Below are 20,718 nucleotides of genomic sequence, written 5' to 3' on the forward strand. Positions count from 1 at the left end.
TCTATTGTCATATTTTATTTTCATAGGACTATGTTTATATGAATGTATATTTAAATAACCATTTACATATACAACAAACTTGTAAGATTTCTCAAAATTAATTTTAAATGGACTGTTTGAGTTTTTCATTTAAGATTTCTTATATTATTTTAAAAACCATATTCTTCAATGAATATGAAATGGAGACTGCATCTCATAATGTGTTAATATTAAAGTAAATCTAAAATTGTTCTTGAAAATAACCTTATTCATTAATATTCTTAATAATGTGTTGGCTTATTTACATTTGACTCTCATTGGTTTTTGTTTCTTTGTTTTGGTCAGTGATTCACTATCTTTGTTACTAGTAAAGAAAATTATCCTGCAAAGTCAGTAACTTTTTGACAGAGGACAGTAGTTTTCATCAGGAAAGACCGTGACCATGAACTATAGTAGCTATAGTCAGGGTTGTGATGGTTCTAACCACAGATGTGAATCCTTGCTTCTTTAAATTGCTTATTATAGATAGATTATCATTCTCAGATATACAATCACAGGGAATTTTCTCAGTCCTCTAGACCTGTGCACACATCAGTAAGCAGCAACTAACCCCAAATTATTCCTGGTTGCCGAACAGACACCCATTAACATCATCACCTGGATGAACAACTACACTGGACAGTCAGATTTCACCCTGGTGGGATTCTTCAGTCAATCCAAATACCCTACTTTGCTTGCTGTGGTCATATTTGTGATTTTCCTGATGGCCCTGTCTGGCAATGCCCTCCTGATCCTTCTGATACTCTCTGACACCAGGCTCCACACACCCATGTACTTTTTCATCAGCCAGTTGTCCCTCATGGACATGATGTACATTTCTGTCACTGTGCCCAAGATGCTCATGGACCAGGTCCTTGGGAGTCACACAATCTCAGCTGCTGCCTGTGGAATGCAGATGTTCCAATACCTGACTCTAGCAGGTTCAGAATTTTTCCTTCTGGCTGCCATGTCTTATGACCGCTATGTGGCCATCTGCCATCCACTCCGTTATCCTGTCCTCATGAACCACAGGGTGTATCTCCTCCTGATGTCTGTCTGCTGGTTCCTGGGATCCTTGGATGGCTTCATTCTCACTCCTGTCACCATGACCTTGCCATTCTGTGGATCCAGGGAAATCCATCACTTCTTCTGTGAGGCCCCCGCTGTGACAAAGCTCTCCTGCGCAGACACCTGGCTCTATGAGACCCTCATGTACCTGTGCTGTGTGCTCATGCTCCTCATCCCTGTGACAGTCATCTCAAGCTCTTACTCCTTCATCCTCCTCACAGTTCTCAGGATGAACTCGGCAGAGGGCAGGAAGAAGGCCCTCGCCACCTGTTCCTCACACATGACCGTGGTCATCCTCTTCTATGGTGCTGCTGTCTACACCTACATGCTCCCTGCCTCCTTCCACACCCCTGAGAAGGACATGGTGGTGTCTGTGTTTTACACGATACTCACCCCTCTGTTGAACCCACTGATCTACAGTCTGAGGAATAAGAATGTCACAGAGGCTCTGAAAAAGTTGTTGGGTGTCAACCCTTCTTTCAAGAAACAGTAAAGTAATTGAACTCGATAGTTTCTTTCTTTATCTCCAAGTATCTGTTTCTCCAGGTCTCATGCTGAAGTTGTTCTTCATGCATCATTGCATGGTCATCCCTTTGGAAGAATTACTTCTCTATTTGAAAATATCCTCACTGATGTCCTTCTTGTATATTGAAAATTTTTATTTGAATATTTTTGATATTATATTTTATGAAATTGATAGTGGCTGCTTAATTTTGTTAGACAACAGGATTTTTTCAGTGTCTTGAATTTTATTTTGGGGAATATTGAAATTTTTTTAATTTAGTCATACACACACACACACACACACACACATATATATATATATATATATATATAATTTTCTATATATGGTAAAATTGATCTTGGGTATCACCAAATCACCCTCAATAATGCTTTCCAGCAACATATCATGATGCATGTTATGCTCATCAGTAATTTTCCTTCACTTACTTTGGTAGCTAAAGAACATAAGTATACATACCATAAATATCTTTTATTAGTAGTTAGTGTTAAAATACTTCATCAAGAGACCTGAGAAGCTTCATGGGAGTATGTCTTCATTCATATACATACCAGTAGCAGCTTGTAGAATGAAAGTCAAATTCATTCCAGGTGAACAATACAAGGTCTCAGAAGAATTTTATATTAAATTTACAAGTACACAAGAAAAGATGGGTCTTGAAAAAGATAGGTTAAATCTACTGAAATCTATTGAAATCATTTGAGATTTAAAAATGACAATAGTCTTAATAAAAATTATGCCATATTGGGAACAAAATGGTCATGAGGTATTCAACTGTTAAGAGATTGACTGAGTTAGAAAAAAATGGTGGCTAACAAACTCAACAAGACATGAATGGAGATAAATGGCATATTGAATTAACTGTGTGTTTTCGTTATAATTTATGCATATTTAAAATTACATAAAAATAAAGAGCACAATACAGTTTTATCTTTTCATCTCCTTTATTATGACATAATAAAATTAGTGGTCCAAAGAAATTTAAGTCTAGGTCATACAAGTGTCCAGGAGAGTTTCAAATGTTCAGCACAGCTGTATTTGCAACCACATGCACTCATGTATCCCTCAAAACCAAATACGGCTCTCGCTTCAGGGGAATAAGGTACAGCTTATTCTGGAGCTTAATGTGAGTGACCATGGCCCAGGAACATGGACTCAGGTGGACATGTTCCAAAGTTTCATGGAAACTTACAAAGCACAATCAAGTCATAAGTCATAACTCTAGGCATTTGTCAACTACATCGTGGAGACATCAGGGTTTTAGGTTGTAGCAAAGTGGGAAAATCTCTGCCATTGTTCTCAGATGTCTTCAGGTGACTTGGAAAGATTTTAGCTTGTGGGTGTTAGCGTTTTGATAAGTCAATACATTCCAAATGGTTTCACATGATAGGCACAGACAGGATTCTGGCTCAGAAACTAAAGCTGGCAATGAATGACTCCCAAGGGCCCAAAGACAGTTGGGGTCATTTGGCTTTGTGTCTTTAGGTTGTAAGCCTTCATAAGAGCTTCATGGGAGTTCTAATCAGTTGACCTGTCTTGTAGAATTTTTCTTTCTTTGTTTGTTTGTTTGTTTTCTGACTTTTGGGGGAAATTTTTTGGTTAATCTTTAACATGTGTATGGCTTTGTCCTCTGGGAACTTCAGTGTGGTGTTCACCAAGAGTCACACTAGGTGCAGGAAGAGGCCTAGTGTCCTTCTATGACCTGTGGAGATGAAGTCATTGCCAGAAGTCAGGCCAGATGGAACAGCAGCCCTTAGAAGAGAGAGGTAGCTAGTGCTGCCATTCTGATTTGAGACTGATTTGTTCCCACACTCTGTACTGGACACAGCATTAACATGTGACATGTAGCAGGAATGCTATATCTAAAGTTAAATTATTGAGAATGAAGTAAAAAAAAGTAAAGTAGCAAATGACTGAAACAGGTTTTTTCATTGAAGAGAACCAGAAACATCAATCAAAAAATCAATCAAAAGAGATGGAAAAGGACACTTTATACTCTTAACAGGAACAATCGGTCAATATGAAGTCTCAACCCTGAACATCTATGCCCCAAATAAAATAGCACCCACATATGTGAAAGACACATTGCGAAAGCTTAAATTACACATCAAACCCCACACACTAATAGTAGGAGACTTCAACACCCTATTCTCCCCAATGGATAGGTTAACCAGACAGAAACCTAACAGAGAAATAAGAGAACTAACAGATGTCATGACTTAAATGGAATTAACAGACACCAACAGAACATTTCATCCAAACACAAAATAATATACCTTCTTCTCAGCACCTCATGGAAACTTCTCTAAAATTTACTACATACTAAGTTAAAGAAAAAAAAAGCAAATCTCAACAGAAACAAAAAAAAATTAGAGTAACCACCTGTATCATTGTTTAAAATTAGAATTCAACAGCAACGCCAATTTCAGAAAACCCAGAAACACATAGAAATTAAACTGTTCTATTGAACCAGCCCTGGGCCAAAGTAGAAATAAAGAAAGAAATTAAAGACTTCCTAGAGTTCAATGAAAATGAAGACACAACATACCCAAATCTATGGAACACTCTGAAAGCAGTGCTAAGAGGAAAGTTCATAGCACTAGGTGCCTACATAATAAAACTGGAGAAAGTGCACACTAGTGACTTAACAGTACTCCTGAAAGCACTAGAATAAAAAAAAAAAGCAGAGTCACCCAAGAGGAGTAAAAGACAGAAAATAATCAAATTGAGGTCTGAAATTAACAAAACAGAAACAAAGAAAGCAATACAAAGAATCAATGAACTAAAGAGCTGGTTATTTGAGAAAATAAACATGATAGACAAACCCTAATGCAAACTAATCAAAAGGCAGAGAAAGAACAACCAAATTAACAAAATAAGAAATGAAAAGGAGAACGTAATAACAGACACTGAGGAAATCCAGAGAATTATTAGGTCCTACTACAAAAACCTGTACCCCACAAAATTAGAAAATTTAAAGGAAATTGACAATTTTCTGGAAAGATACCACATACCAATATTAAATCAAGACAAGGAGGACAATTTAAATTGACCTATATCCTGCAAGGAAATAGAAGCTTTCATCAAAAGCCTTCCAACCAAACAAAGCCCAGAGCTGGATGGTTTCAGTGAAAATTTCTACAAGAACTTCCACGAAGTGTACCCATAGTCCTCAAAGTGTTCCACATAATAGAAACAGAAGGAACATTGCCAAACTCTTTTTATGAGGCTATAGTTACCCTGATACCAAAACCACACAGAGGCTCAACCAAGAAAGAGAATTATAGACCAATCTCACTCATGAATATAGATGCAAAAATACTCAATAAAATACTGGCAAACTGAATACAAGAACACATCAAAATAATCATCCATTATCATCAGGTTGGCTTCATCCCAGAGATGCAGGGATGGTTCAACATATGAAAAAAATCTATCAGTGCAATCCACCATATAAATAAACTGAAAGAAAAAAAACCATATGATCAACTCATTAGATGCTGAAAAGCATTTGACAAAATCCAACAACCCTTTGTGATAAAGATTTTGGAGAAATCAGGGATACAAGGAATATACCTAAACATAATAAAAGCAATAAACAGCAAGCCGAGAGTCAACATCAAAATAAATAGAGAAACTCGAAGAGATTCCACTAAAATCAGGAACAAGACAAAGATGTCCACTCTCTCTATATTTGTTCAACAAAGTTCTTGAAGTTCTGGCTAGAGCAAGAAGACAACAAAAGGAGCTTAAGAGTATTCAAAATGGAAAGGAAAAAGTCAAACTTTTGTTATTTTCAGATGATGTGAGAGTATGCATAAGTGACCCCAAAAACTCTACTAAGGAACTTCTATGGCTGATAAATACCTTCAGTAATGTGGCAGAATACAAGTTCAACTAAAAAAAAAAATCAGTAGCCCTCCTATATACAAATGATAATGAAGCTGAGAAAAAAAATCAGAAAAACATCACCTTTCACAGTAGCCTCAAATAACTTAAAATATCTTGGGATAACAGTAACTAAAGAAGTGAAAGACCTGTTTCACAAAAACTTTAAGTGATAGCCGGCCTGCAGCAAGCTAAGACCGCAGGCAGCGAGTCTTCTGACCAGCGAGGGGCTCTGATCCTGTGGAAGGGTGAGTGTGTTGACCGCCATACAAGTCTGGTTAGGTACACACGGTATTCCCGCCATCCTTATCTTCCTGGCTGCTCCAAAGGGGCAGCTTCCCCCAGCTAATCCCTCTCTCCTGCGATGCCATCCCAGCTTTCGGCCTCGAACCCCTCCCGTCCTCTCTCCCTTTTTCGGGGCTTAAATTCCTCCATCTCAGCCGGGGTGGGCACCGCGGGTCGGGACAGGTGGTGAGTGCAAAGGGAAGGAAGTCCCTTTGTTCTAATAGCCTGCCTGCAGCGAGCTAAGACTGCAGGCAAAGTGATTCCTGGATAGCAAGGGACACTAATCCAGTAGAAGAAGACCCAGCGGAGGGAAGAGCCATTGGAGAGCATCTGAAGGAAGAGATGGGCAGGCGCCAAGGCAAAAATTCCTCCAACAATCTGAAAAACAACATGAAAACACCAGATCCCAGCGATCTTTCGACAGAAGGACTTGAACGCCCTATTCCGGAAGAGGTGGAAAACAGTGTCATTATGAAAGCAATAGAGTCTCTTAAACAGGGTATGAATAACTCACTTAAAGAAATAGAAGACAAATATAACAAAAAAATGGAAGAAATGAGTAAAGAAATGGAAGACAAATATAACAAAAAGGTTGAAGAAATGAGTAAATTCGTAAATGATACCCTGGGAAACCAAGAAAAAGCAATCAAACAGGTAATGGAATCAGTTCAAGAATTGAAAACTGAAATGGAGGCAGTGAGGAAAACACAATCCGAGGGCCAGCTGGATATGGAAAACCTAGGTAAACGAACGGAGACTACAGAATCAAACTTAACCAATAGAATACAAGAGATAGAAGAACGAATCTCAGATTATGAAGACACCATAGAGAAAATAAACACCCTGACCAAAGAAAACAGCAAATCCAACAAATTCTCATCACAAAACATTCAGGAAATATGGGACATAATAAAAAAAAAACAAATCTAAGAATAATAGGAGTAGAAGAAGGAGAAGAATTGCAGATCAAAGGTCCAGAAGATATATTCAACAAAATTATAGAAGAAAACTTTCCCATCCTAAAGAGGGGTATTCCTATGAAGGTGAAAGAAGCATACAGAACACCGAATAGATTGGATCAGAAAAAAACATCCCCTCGCCATATAATAATCAAAACACAAAGCAGTCAGATTAAAGAAAGGATATTAAGAGCTGCAAAGGAAAAAGGTCAAGTAACCTATAAAGGTAAACCTATCAGACTTACACCAGACTTCTCTACAGAAACAATGAAAGCCATAAGGTCCTGGATAGAGGTACTGCAGAAATTAAGGGACCACTGATGCAAGGCCAGACTACTTTACCCAGCCAAGCTTTCGTTCACTATCAACGGAGAAAACAAAATATTCCAGGATGAAAACAAATTTAAACAATACGTAACTACTAATCCAGCCTTACAGAGAATACTAGAAGGAAAATTACATCCCAAGGAATCCAACATTGCCAACACTGACTACAATAATTCAGACATCTAGCGACCCTTCACTAGCACAATTCAAAGAAGGAAAACACATACACTCTATTACCCCCTAAAAAAAATGTCTGGAGTCAACAACCAATGGTCATTAATATCTCTTAATATCAACGGACTCAATTCACCTATAAAGAGGCACAGACTTAGAGATTGGTTACGAAAACAGGATCCAACATTCTGCTGTTTACAAGAAACACACCTCAACCACAAAGACAGACACCTACTCAGAGTAAAGGGTTGGGAAAAGGTTTTCCAAGCAAATGGACCTAAGAAACAAGCGGGTGTGGCCATTCTAATATCTAACAAAATCGACTTCAAACTAAAATCAATCAGAAGAGATGGAGATGGACATTTCATACTCATAACAGGAACAACTCATCAGGAAGAAGTCTCAATCCTGAATATCTATGCCCCTAATGTAAAGGCACCCACATATGTAAAAGAAACTCTTCTAGAACTCAAGGCAGTCATCAAACCATACACGCTAATAGTAGGAGACTTCCACACTCCTCTCTCACCAATGGACAGGTCAATCAGACAGAAACCAAACAGAGAATTAAGAGATTTATTGGAGGTATTGAATCAAATGGACTTAACAGACATCTATAGAACACTCCACCCAAATAGGAAAGAATATACATTCTTCTCTGCAGTTCATGGAACCTTCTCGAAGATTGACCACATACTCGGTAACAAAGCAAACTCCAACAGATACAAAAAAATATTAGTAACCACCTGTGTCTTGTCAGATCACCATGGATTAAAATTAGAATTCAACAACAATGCTACCCCCAGGAAGTCAACAAACTCATGGAAGTTGAACAGTCAACTACTAAATCACCCCTGGGTCAGGGACGAAATTAAGAAAGAAATTAAGGTCTTCCTTGAATTTAATGAAAACAAAAACACAACATACTCAAACCTATGGGACACTATGAAAGCAGTGCTAAGAGGAAAGTTCATAGCAATAGGTGCCCAACTAAAGAAAACAGAGAAAGCACACATTGGAGACCTAACAGCACACTTGAAAGCTCTAGAAAAAAAAGAAGCTGATTCACCCAGGAGGAGTAGAAGACTGGAAATAATCAAACTGAGGGCTGAAATCAACAAAATAGAAATAGAGAAAACAATCCAAAGAATCAATGAATCAAAAAGCTGGTTCTTGGAGAAAATCAACAAGATTGACAAACCCCTATCCAAATTAATCAAACGGCAGAGAGAGCACATGCAAATTAATAGGATCAGAAATGAAAAGGGGGATATAACCACAGACACAGAGGAAATTCAGAGAATCATTAGATCTTACTACGAAAGTTTATATGCCACAAAGTTGGAAAATGTAAAAGAAATGGACATTTTTTTAGATAAGTACCATATACCAAAGTTGAACCAAGAACAGGTGAACAATCTAAATAGACCTGTTAGTCGTAAAGAACTAGAAGCTATTATCAGAAATCTCCCTGCCAAAAAAAGCCCAGGACCAGATGGTTTCAATGCAGAATTCTACCAGAACTTCCAGGAAGAGCTAATTCCTATACTCCTTAATGTATTCCATAATATAGAAACAGAAGAGTCATTGCCAAACTCCTTTTATGAAGCTACAGTTACCTTAATACCAAAACCACATAAAGACACAACCAAGAAAGAGAATTACAGGCCAATCTCACTCATGAACATCGACGTGAAAATTCTCAATAAAATCCTGGCAAACCGAATCCAGGAACACATTAGAAAAATTATTCACTATGATCAAGTAGGCTTCATCCCAGAGATGCAGGGCTGGTTCAGCATACGCAAATCTATCAATGTAATCCATCATACAAATAAACTGAAAGAAAAAAACCATATGATCATTTCATTGGATGCTGAAAAAGTGTTTGACAAAATTCAACACCCATTTATGATAAAGGTGTTGGAGAGACTGGGGATACAAGGATCATACCTAAATATAATAAAAGCAATATACAGCAAGCCGACAGCTAACATCAAATTGAATGGAGAGAAACTCAAAGCCTTTCCACTAAAATCAGGAACACGACAAGGCTGTCCACTCTCGCCATACCTCTTCAATATAGTGCTTGAAGTTCTAGCAATAGCAATAAGACAACATAAGGAGATTAAGGGGATTCGAATTGGAAAGGATGAAGTTAAACTTTTGTTATTTGCTGACGATATGATAGTGTACATAAGTGACCCCAAAAACTCTACCAAAGAACTCCTACAGCTGATAAACACCTTTAGTAACGTGGCAGGATACAAGATCAACTCCAAAAAATCAGTGGCCCTCCTATACACAAAGGATAAAGAAGCTGAGAGGGAAATCAGAGAAACATCACCTTTCACGATAGCCACAAATAGCATAAAATATCTTGGGGTTACTCTAACCAAGGAAGTGAAGGACCTATTTGACAAGAACTTTAAGTCTTTGAAGAAAGAAATTGAGGAGGATACCAGAAAATGGAAAGATCTCCCTTGTTCTTGGATTGGGAGGATCAACATAGTAAAAATGGCAATTCTACCAAAAGCAATCTATAGATTCAATGCAATCCCCATCAAAATCCCATCAAACTTCTTCACAGACCTTGAGAAAACAATAATCAAGTTTATATGGCAAAACAAAAAACCCAGGATAGCCAAAACAATCTTATACAATAAAGGAACTTCAAGAGGCATTACCATCCCTGACTTCAAACTCTATTACAGAGCTACAGTATTGAAAACAGCTTGGTATTGGCATAAGAACAGAGAAATCGACCTTTGGAATCGAATAGAAGACCCGGATATTAACCCACAAACCTATGAGCACCTAATTTTTGACAAGGTAGCTAAAGGTATACAATGGAAGAAGGAAAGCATCTTTAAAAAATGGTGCTGGCATAACTGGATGTCAACCTGTAGAAGGATGAAAGTAGATCCATACCTATCACCATGCACAAAACTCAGGTCCAAATGGATTAAAGACATCAACATTAATTGGACCACTTTGAACCTGATAGAAGAGAAAGTGGGAAGTAGTCTACAAGATATAGGCACAGGAGGCCTCTTCCTAAGCAGGACCCCAGCTTCACAGACAATAAGAGAAACAATGAATAAATGGGATCTACTGAAACTGAGAAGCTTCTGTAAAGCAAACGACACTGTCAGTAAGACAAAAAGGCTGCCTTCTGACTGGGAGAAGATCTTCACAAACCCCTCATCAGACAAAGGTCTGATCTCCAAAATATACAAAGAACTCAAGAAACTAGGCACTAAAACTCTAATTAACCCAATTAAAAAATGGGGTACTGAACTGAACAGAGAATTCACAACAGATGAACTTCGAATGGCCAAAAGACACTTAAGGTCATACTCAACCTCCTTAGCGATCAGGGAAATGCAAATCAAAACCACTTTGAGATACCATCTTACACCTGTCAGAATATCTAAAGTCAAAAACACCAATGAGAGCCTATGCTGGAGAGGATGTGGAGTGAGGGGAACACTCATCCATTGTTGGTGGGAATGCAAACTTGTGCAGCCACTGTGGAAATCAGTGTGGCGGTTTCTCAGGAAACTGGGAGTCAATCTCCCTCAGGACCCAGCAATTCCACTCTTGGGAATATACCCTAGAGATTCCCTAGCATACAACAAAAGCATTTGTTCTACTATGTTCATAGCAGCACTATTTGTAATAGCCAGAACCTGGAAACAGCCTAGGTGCCCCTCAATAGAAGAATGGTTAAAAAAAGGTGTGGAACATATACACATTAGAGTTTTACTCAGCGGTAAAAAATAACGACATCTTGAATTTTGCATGCAAATGGATGGACATAGAAAACGCTTTACTGAGTGAGGTAAGCCAGACCCAAAAAGAGGAATACGGTATGTATTCACTCATAAGTGGATTCTAACCATAATTTAAAGGTCTTTGAGCCTATTATTCGTTATCCTAGAGAAGCTAAATAAGAAGACGAACCTGATGAAGATTATTTACCTATCCGCCAGGAGGTAGGAAATAGTCAAGAGTCCCAGGTAACCTTGGGTGCATGGGGAGGGGGGGTGGGAGGGTTGTTGGAAGGGGAGAGGGTTAGAGAGAAGGGAGTAGGGGAGGAATGGAGAAAGCTTGGTGGCCGGGGATGGGGGGGGGAAGGGAGGAAGGATGAATATGGGATCAGGGAAGAATATATTTCAACTAAGGGAGTCATTTTAGGGTTTATAGGAAACTTGATTATATATGGGATCCCAGGTCCAAGGAGAGATTCCCAGATTGTTCTCTGGACAGAGGAGAGGGTGCCTGAACCGGCCTTGGCCCATAACCATACTGATGAATATTTTGCTTATCACCATAGATCCTTCATCTGGCGATGGATGGCGATACAGATGGAGACCCACTTTGGAGCACCGGACTAAGCCCCCCAAGGTCCAAATGAGGAGCAGAAGGACGAAGAAAATGACGAAGGACTGCGAGGGATGCTATCACCCACTGATACAAGGGGCCGGATCTAATGAGAGTTTACCATGGGCAGTTGGACTGCGACTGAACGAGCACGTGATCCAACCAGATTCTCTGAATGTGGCCGGATTCTCTGAATGTGGCTGGCCCGGAGTCTTTCTGAGAAGCCATTGACAATGACACTGGGTCTAGTTTCCTCTGCATATACTGGATTTTTGGGATCCAGTCTGTTTGGATACTCACCTTCCTGGACCTGGAGGGAGGGGGGACGAACTTGAACTTCCCACAGGGCTTGAAACCCTGACTGCCCTTAGGGACAAAGAAAGAGGAGGAGAGGGAGGGGGGGAGTGGGAGGGTGTTCGGAAGAGGGGCGTAAATGGAAACTTTTATAATTTAATAAAATTACTTTAAAAAAAAAACTTTAAGTCTTTGAAGAAAGAATTAAAGAAGATACCAGAAGATGGAAAGATCGCCCATGATCTTGGATAGATAGGATCAACATAGTAAACATGGCAGTTCTGCCGATAGCAATCTATAGATTCAATGAAATCCCATCAAAATACCAGCACAATTCTTCACAGACCTTGAAAGAACAAAAATCAACTTCATATGGAAAAACAAAAACCCAAGATAGTCAAAACAATCCTGTACAATAAAGGAACCTCGGGAGGCATCACCATCCCTGACATCAAGCTCTATTACAGAGCAACAGTAATGAAAGCAGCTTGGTTTTGTCATATAAACAGACAAGAGGACCAATGGAATTACATCGAAGGCCCAGATTTTAATTCACACACCTATTAATACCTGATTTCTGACAAAGAAGATTAAAATTATACAATGGAAAAAAGAAAGCATCTTCAACAAATGGTGCTGGTATAACTGGATATCAACATGTAGAAAAATGAAAATAGTTCCATATCTATCGTCATACACAAAACTCAAGTCCAGAGGGATTAAAGACTTCCATATAAATCCAACTACACTGAATATGACAGAAGAGAAAGTGGGAAGTAGCCTTCAATGAATGGGCACAGAAGACCACTTCCTAAGTAGAACACCAGTAGCACAGGCACTGAGAGCAACAATAAATATATGGAACCTCTGGAAAATGAGAAGCTTCTGCAAAGCAAAGAACGCAGTAAATAAAACAAAAAGGCAACCTACAGAATGGAAAAAATAGTCACCAACCCCATATCAGATAAAGGACTGATCCAAGATTTATAATGAACTCAAGAAATTAGGCATCAAAATTCCAAATAACCCAAGTAAAAAATGGGATACATAACTAGACAAAGAATTCTCAACAGAAGAAGCTCAAATGGCCACAAAAACACTTAAGAATATGTTCAACATCCTTATCCATCAGGGAAATACAAATCAAAACAACTCTGAGATATGATCATTGAGAATGGCTAAGATCAAAAACACCAATCATAATTTATGCTGGAAAAGATGCAGTAAAGTAGAGGAAGCATTCCTCCATTGCTGGTGGGAATGCAAACTTGTATAACTACTTTGAAAATCAGTATGGCGGTTTCTTTGAAAATTGAAAATCAACCTACTGCAGGACCCAGCAATGCCACTCTTAGGCATATACCCAAAAGATATTCAATCATACTACAAGGACACTTGTTCAGATATGTTTACAGCAATATTGTTTGTAATATCCAGAACCTGGAAACAACCTATATGCTCATCAACCAAAGGATGAATAAGGAAAATGTGGCACATTTACACATTGGAGTACTACTCATTGGAAAAACAAACAAAAAATGACATCTTGACATTTGCATGCAAATGGATGGAACTAGAAAAAAACATCCTGAGTGAGGTAACTGAGAACCAGAAAGATGAATATGGTATGTATTCACTCATAAGTGGATGCTAACTGTAAAGCAAAGGATATTGAGCTTATAATTTATGATTCTACAGAAGCTAAGTAACAAGGAGAACCCTAAAAAAACATATATTGATCCATCTGGAAAGGGGAAACAGACAATATTGCCTGACAAAATTGGGAACACGGGTGTGGATAGAGTAGGGAGAATGGAAGGAATTATAGAGGAAGAAGGGAAGGAGGAAGGAGAACTGGAGAAAACAGAATAGTTGAGATGAAGGAAGGGCAACAATGAAAGCAAAGAAAGAGCTATTTTAATTTAGAGAGCCATTGTGGGGCTAGCAAGAAACCTGGCACTAGAGAAATTCCCAGGAATTCACAAGGATGATCTCCAGCTAAGACCCTAAGCAATAGAGCAGATAGTGCCCAAACAGGGCTTGCCCTCTTGTCAGATTGAAGATTGTCTTAAATGTCATCATAGAACTTTCATGGAAACTGATGGAAACAAATGTGGAGACCTACATTAGAGCACTGGACTGAGCTCCCAAAGTCCAGTTGAAGAGTGGGGGTAGTGAGAATATGAGCAAATAGGCCAAGACCCTGATGGGTACACCCACTAAAACAGTTTACCTGAGCTAATGGGAATTCACCAACTACAGTTGGACAAGGTAGGGAGACAGCATAGGTCCAAAGTCGTCCCTCTGAATGTGGTGACAGTTGTATAGTGGGGCCACTGGCAGTGGCACCGGGATTTATCCCAACTACTTGTACCAGCTTTTTGGGAACCTATTCAGTTTCTTTATTCATTAATCAATTAAAGCAACACATAGACCAAAGGACTTTCCACACCATTTCCCCTTCTCTGTTTAAATAAAAAGGAAGGTTTTAACTTTAACATAGTAAAATTACATTTAACAAAACAGATATCAAGCAAGAATTACAGTTACAATATTTATATCTACTTAATCTTTTTTCATAACAAAGGAAAACTATAATTATATCTATTCTTCAACACCATCAAAGTTTCCAGAAGGATATAATATTACCTAAGTAAACAGAAAGTGCATTTTAAGCAACTTCCAAAACTCTAGAATTTACAGAGATATCTTACTGCCTGGACAGTCACCCAAAATTCTTCTGTAATGTTGCAGGCACCTATCTCTATCTGCTGGCCCACAAAATACTGCAGACTTTTCCATGAAGCAGGAAATGTCAAAGACAGTTCCACCTATATTGGTAGTTTGTCAATCACATTCTTCTGTGTCATACAAAGTGTCTGACAGACTGTTTTACGAATCAGGAACCCTGAAGGACTGTCCCACCTTCTTAGGCAACCTCAGTAGTCATTTTTCTGTGGGTCCTGCATATCCAGTTCATACAGCACAACATCAAGCAATCCAGGAAAAAGCAGTTTCTGATGTAGGAGGGTCATCTGTCTATGTGTTACTTCCATTGGTTAATAAAGAGACTGCCTTGGCCTTTGATAGGACAGCAATTTAGATAGGCGGAGTAGACAGAACAGGATCCTGGAGAAAGAAACAGAGTCAGGCAGACGCCATAATTCTCCGGCCCGAGACGGACACTCGTTAGACTCATACCGGTAAGCCACAGTCAAGTGGCAATACAGATTATTAGAAATGGGTTAGATCAATACGTAAGAGTTAGCCAATAAGAGGCTACAGATAATGGGTCAGGCAGTGTTTGAATTAATACAGTTTCCATGTAATTATTTCAGGCAAAGCTAGCCGGGTAGCAGGGAGCCGGGCAGGATGAAAAGCAGCCTGCTGCTCCTTTTACAAGTTTCTTTTCCAAATGGCTAGCAAACTCCATAAGGAGCCTCTTTGATGCCCATTGTCCTTTTGAAGTAATTGGTGCTGCTAGAAACAGATGTATTTCATTGTCATGAAAAGTCTTCAGTTAATAATTAAAACATTTTTAATACCATATTCTGAAGGTCTTAGAAAGGTTTGAAAATTATCTATCTAACTGAAATACATCTTTATATATTTAGACTACCTAACTAATACGACTACAAGTTTGACTATTATAGATAATTATCTATTAACCTGAATTTCTTAATTATACATTATATTGTAAATGAACTGCACAAACACAATACCTTAATCAAGAGCAGAAATATACATATAACAAAATTGACCTTGAATTTGTATCAATAAACCAAGATCCATGCCAATGCAAAATATTCATATCTATATCATATTCCCCTTTAAATGTAAACAAACATTTATAAACAATCATTTAGGGACTCTGGGCGTAATTCTCTCTAAACTGCTTTCTGTTTTTTGTTAAGTAAAGTAATCTTTTGGGGGTCTTCATGGAGACCTTTTAGGGTTCTTGGTTCATCAAACCACATTAGTCTAGAATTAATCCACAGGTTCTCATCCTCTGTGGAAACAAAAGAAGAACCTCTTTTCCAAAGCAACAAATCCTTAGATACAAATTTTGTAATCAAGATACTTTCAAAATATGTAGGTTGGTTTAGCTTTGCAGCCCATACAATAAATTGTCTCTCTAAACTTAGCTCCTTCACAATCAAATAATTCAAAAAAATACAATAATATACATAACCCAGACTCTATGTAGATATTCCACTTTTAGGTGGCTTATTTTTCTTTACTCCTTTTAATCTATGACTATCTATACTCTGTCTCTTTAAAACTTTGTTTTATTTATTTATTTTTAGAAACTATTTACTTCCTTTTATAACTCTCTATACTCTTTTTCTCCTCTCTCCTAAGCCTACGTACATTTATCCAACACTGTAACCCATTTAGAGGACTTTTTTATCTGAATCTGTCTTTCTTGTGTGTCTGAAATCCTTTTATGTCCAGGAGTGCTTCAAAAAATGTTAAAAGGCTAAGTGTCCTTACTAAGACTAAGGCTGCTTTGCCTTATGACTCTTGCTGTTCCAACATAGTGATGGAGGTCTGTTTAACATGAGCTATGCTCACAGCTCCATTTTCAGGCACTCAGTGAGTCTATGTTTCTATTAAGTAAGTTAGAGCACTCTGCTCACAAACCCCATACAAATTCTTGGCATCCTGAAAGAGCCAGAGTTCCTACTGGCAGCACAGCCCAGGAAGCCACTGTTTAGAAACCATGTGTTTTTGTTTTGTTTTATTTTGTTTTGGTATGGCTGAACCAGGAAAACCTCTCTTAAAGGAGCTACATAGTAAAGCCATGCTTAACTCTAGTCTTTTGTGTATAGAATTTCTTTTTAAAGCTTTGTCAGGTTTTATGTGGATATAGTCAACCACATCATTGTGCCAATCTGTTGTAAGAGTCACTTGTTCGTTTCCTGACCACCCAGACTCCCAAAATAATCACACAGAAACTCTATTATTTTCAGTACTGTTTGGCCAATAGCTTAAGCATATTTCTAGCTTACCCTAATATCCTAAACTAACCCATCTCCAATTACTCTGTGTCATCACATGGCTGTGGCTTACCGGGTAAATTTCCATCTGGTGTCTGTCTCTGGTGGGGCTACATGGCTCTTCTGACCCTGCCATCTTTCTCCCAGCATTCAATTCAGTTTTCCTCATCTAGTTCTATTCTACCCTATCACAGGCCAAAGCAGTTTCTTTATTCATTAACCAATAAAAGCAACACATAGGCAAGAGGACTTCCCACACCACAATTCTCTTTGGATGGATAGCTTGTTTATCACAGATACAATAGGGAGGACCTTGGACCTTCCTCCAAAACAATGTGCCTTACCCTATCTGAGGAATGGATGGGGGTGATGAGGTGGGGTAAAGGGGGGGAGTAAGAGGATGGAACAGGAAGAGGGTAGGGAGTAGGAACTGGGGTTAGTATGTAAAGTGAAAAAAAAGATACTTGGTTTCCTTTTTAAAAAAATAGAATAAATTATAAGATAATTGAGTGGTTCTCTCTCTCTCTCTCTCTCTCTCTCTCTCTCTCTCTCTCTCTCTCTCTCTCTCTCCTCTCGTGTATTTATGAGTGTCCATCAGGTTCTTTCTGACCATGGCTTCCTTTGGAAGTCTTTTGAGCTTATTCCTCTGTGTTGTAGCTGTTGCACTGATTAGCATCCTTCCAGTGGAGCCTCCACGGCCTTCTGACCAAGAGGACAGGTGACACAAAGAACTGAAAGACTTGTTTAAAAATGTCCTGTAGCCACATGGCACACAGATGACCTTGAAGGACCTGGGTAAAAGGTATTGCCCCTTTAATCTCTCTGTCCACATGGGAATAGGCTCTATATAGGTTCACCAATACCCAGAAGATCAGGTCCACCAGTCTGGCCTGGTTCTTTCAAACTTTCCATAATGTTTAAATAAAGTTTTGGAGGGAAAACACCACGTTCTTCTCTCACTAAGTCAACCCATGTAGATGTTTGCTAGTACTCGTCAATAACTTTGTGGGGTTCTAATGATTTAAATGAATGTTTGATTAAGCATTGATCTTGAAATTTTGATTAATACCACTTAATGAGCTTTATGGCTCATCTTGACATACTTTACGTGAGTTATTCAGACGTTCTGTGACCGGTTAAGGAGGTTCAGCTTTCTATTAGTTATTTGAATTCTGGAAATATTTAGCTATCTGTTGACAGAAGATTCTGTCCCGCCCAGTCCTGCAGTTGTTAAGTCCCAAAGAAACACACAGAGGTCTACATTATTTAAAAACTAGTTGGACTATTAGCTCAGGCTTTTTATTATCTAAATCTTACAACTTACAGGAACCCATAATTCTTGTCGGTGTTAGCCACATGACTTGGTACCTTTTGTCAACATGACAGTCTCATCTTGCTTCCTTGTTGTCTGGGTGACAAATGGAGACTGACCCTTTGCTCTTACAGAATTCTCCCGTTCTGGTCGCCCCAACTATACTTCCTGCTTGCCTACTGGAATAATAAAAAAATCAGCATTTTTTATTAATAAAAAATATTTTAATAAAAAATCAGCATTTTATTAAGCCAATACAACTGATAGGTCTTTACAGGATACAAGACCCATTGTCCCACAGCAGCTATCTGAAATTAGAGGTAAGTTTTACCAAATGGAAAAGATCTTTTTACTAAAAGTATCTTTATTGCTACTTCCTTGTAACATTTACTTCTTTGGAGAAAAATGTACAAATAGAAGCTGAATTCTTATTTGGAGGGAGACAGTTATTGGGGACAATGGTGTAGGGTGGAATAGGTGAAGGGTTCATAACTAGAAGTTGCCAGTCTTTGTGTCAAAACTGCCACTGTAGCAATATGGCATTTGTGAACCTCACTAAACCCTGATTACTCTTCAACTCTTTGAATACAAACAAAGACTTCCTAGCAAAATCTCTCCAGAAAGATGCAGGTGAGATGTGCAGTCAGTGGCAGCACATTTCCCATGGCCTGTGCATCCCTAAGAACATCAGGCAGCTCTGTGTACTTGTGCTCAGATTGCACCGTGCATAAGCTCCCTTACTCCTTAAACTGTTTCTATTGCATTTCTTTGATGAATCCACATTGTGGCATGGGTCATAACTAGTTAATTATGCAGGATTTGATAGTTTGATGAGACTGTCAGTTTTTTCCCCGTCTCCAGCTAAGGTCCTCAAGAATCAGTTTACGGGACTCAGTAAAGTCTTTACATTTCAACCTGGAGGAGTTCATGCAGGACACGGGAGTGACAATCTGTAGGAAAGGGAGGTGACATTGCGGTGGAATGCTGTCCCCTTGGCAGCTACATGTATCCCTCTCTGCGCATTAGATGCTGGATTCTATGAATCTTAAGGTCGCCCTGCCCTGACAGCATGCAGCAGCTCATACACCTGTGTCCTAAGGGTGCTGAGTCAACTCCCTTAGGTGCTGGACACAGCCTGGAGCCCCACAGAGCCTCTGTCACCTGCAGCTGATGCAGATGCCCCAGACCAGCAGGAACAGGGAAAGACCCCATTTCTTTTCTCTCTCCTGAAAATGTCTACCCTGGGCTTGTACTCAGATCAAGTGTGGAAGGATTCAAGACACTGCTCCATCTACAGCTAAAGCCCTTTGGAACCTGAACAGGTTGTGCTCAAGAGAGTGTCCTGATATACAGAGGACACTGTGTACTCAGAGGATGGATGGGAACACTGCCATGATGTGGGACCACGATCAGAAACTTTAGGACTCAGAGAAAGTTCAGGACAGTTCAACTGCAGGATCAAGAATGTGGAGTTGGATCCACCTTTGTCCCTCTTTTATACCATCGCAGCTACACAGTTTACACTTCACAATGTCTGCAGTGTAAGGCTGGTGTGACTTTCTAAAGTGTGACTTTTCTCCATTTAATGGTAATGTAAATATTCACATTTTTATATAAGCCTCTTGTACTTGTTTGTTGTTCTGTAATCTTTATGTCACTATTCAAAAAAAACAAACATTTAAAATGACTGCAGCTCCAATGAACACTGATTCTGACTGACAGCAGAACACAGGGATGTGTATTGAGGAGAGGACACAATGCATATGAAGACGGGTCCTCAGGGCCAGTCTGCAACATACAAGGAAGGAGAGTTGTATCCCAGGCTTTGGACTCCAAGCCTATGAAAGGTAACGTGTCACAAAAACTACTGAAAGTTTATATGAGCACAGACATACACACACACACAAAGACAGAGAGAGAGAGAGAGAGAGAGAGAGAGAGAGAGAGAGAGAGAAAGAGAGAGGAGAAGAAATAGAATTCTGTATAGTGAACAAGGGCCTGCATATGCAATAACTGACTCACGCGGGACCAGAATCCTACACATGATGGTGATTTCCAGGCTATGGCTAACACTGGCTATGACTTTGCACTTTTACAAAACTGAATGGTAGATGAGGCTGTGACAGAGATTTAATCACCATCCCTAGCTTGCTTAGTTACATCCTTCTTTAAAGTTCCACAGGGGACTTATTAACAATTTTTGATCCAGGAATCAGCAGGGTCCAGCTAGGATGACGTCACTTGCCTCCCGTGCCTTGTGCACTTAACCAGCTGCTGTTTCTTGGCCCATATGACCCAGGCTGCAACTGCATCTGATGGTGAGTCCACCCGTCAGGAGAGAATGCATGGCACAGAGAGGATGCTAGACAGCCTGTTCCTTCTGCAAGGGGTTTGATTATCATTTATTCTCTATTTTTGTGAGAAATAAATTTCTTCCTTCTTTTATCTCCTTTTTGGTTTTGTTTTGTTTTCTGGATGCACAGA

At 39.1% G+C, this 20,718-nt stretch overlaps 1 protein-coding gene across 1 annotated transcript; it reads left to right on the forward strand.

Moving 5' to 3' along the window:
* The first annotated feature begins 619 nt into the window (after nucleotides 1-619).
* Nucleotides 620-1,579, forward strand: LOC125402709 (olfactory receptor 2T29-like). The gene has a single exon (XM_085694982.2). It carries the CDS (start codon nucleotides 641-643, stop codon nucleotides 1,577-1,579), a length of 939 nt encoding a protein of 312 aa, XP_085551108.2. The 5' UTR covers nucleotides 620-640.
* The last annotated feature ends 19,139 nt before the right edge of the window (nucleotides 1,580-20,718 follow it).

This window comes from Myodes glareolus, chromosome 9 (genome assembly GCF_982192425.1).
Source record: "Myodes glareolus chromosome 9, mMyoGla1.1, whole genome shotgun sequence".
Classification (NCBI taxonomy): domain Eukaryota; kingdom Metazoa; phylum Chordata; class Mammalia; order Rodentia; family Cricetidae; genus Myodes; species Myodes glareolus.

Excerpts from the sequence above, each read along its gene's own strand:
- LOC125402709 (XM_085694982.2), top strand. The coding sequence starts at position 641 with ATGAACAACTACACTGGACAGTCAGATTTCACCCTGGTGGGATTCTTC.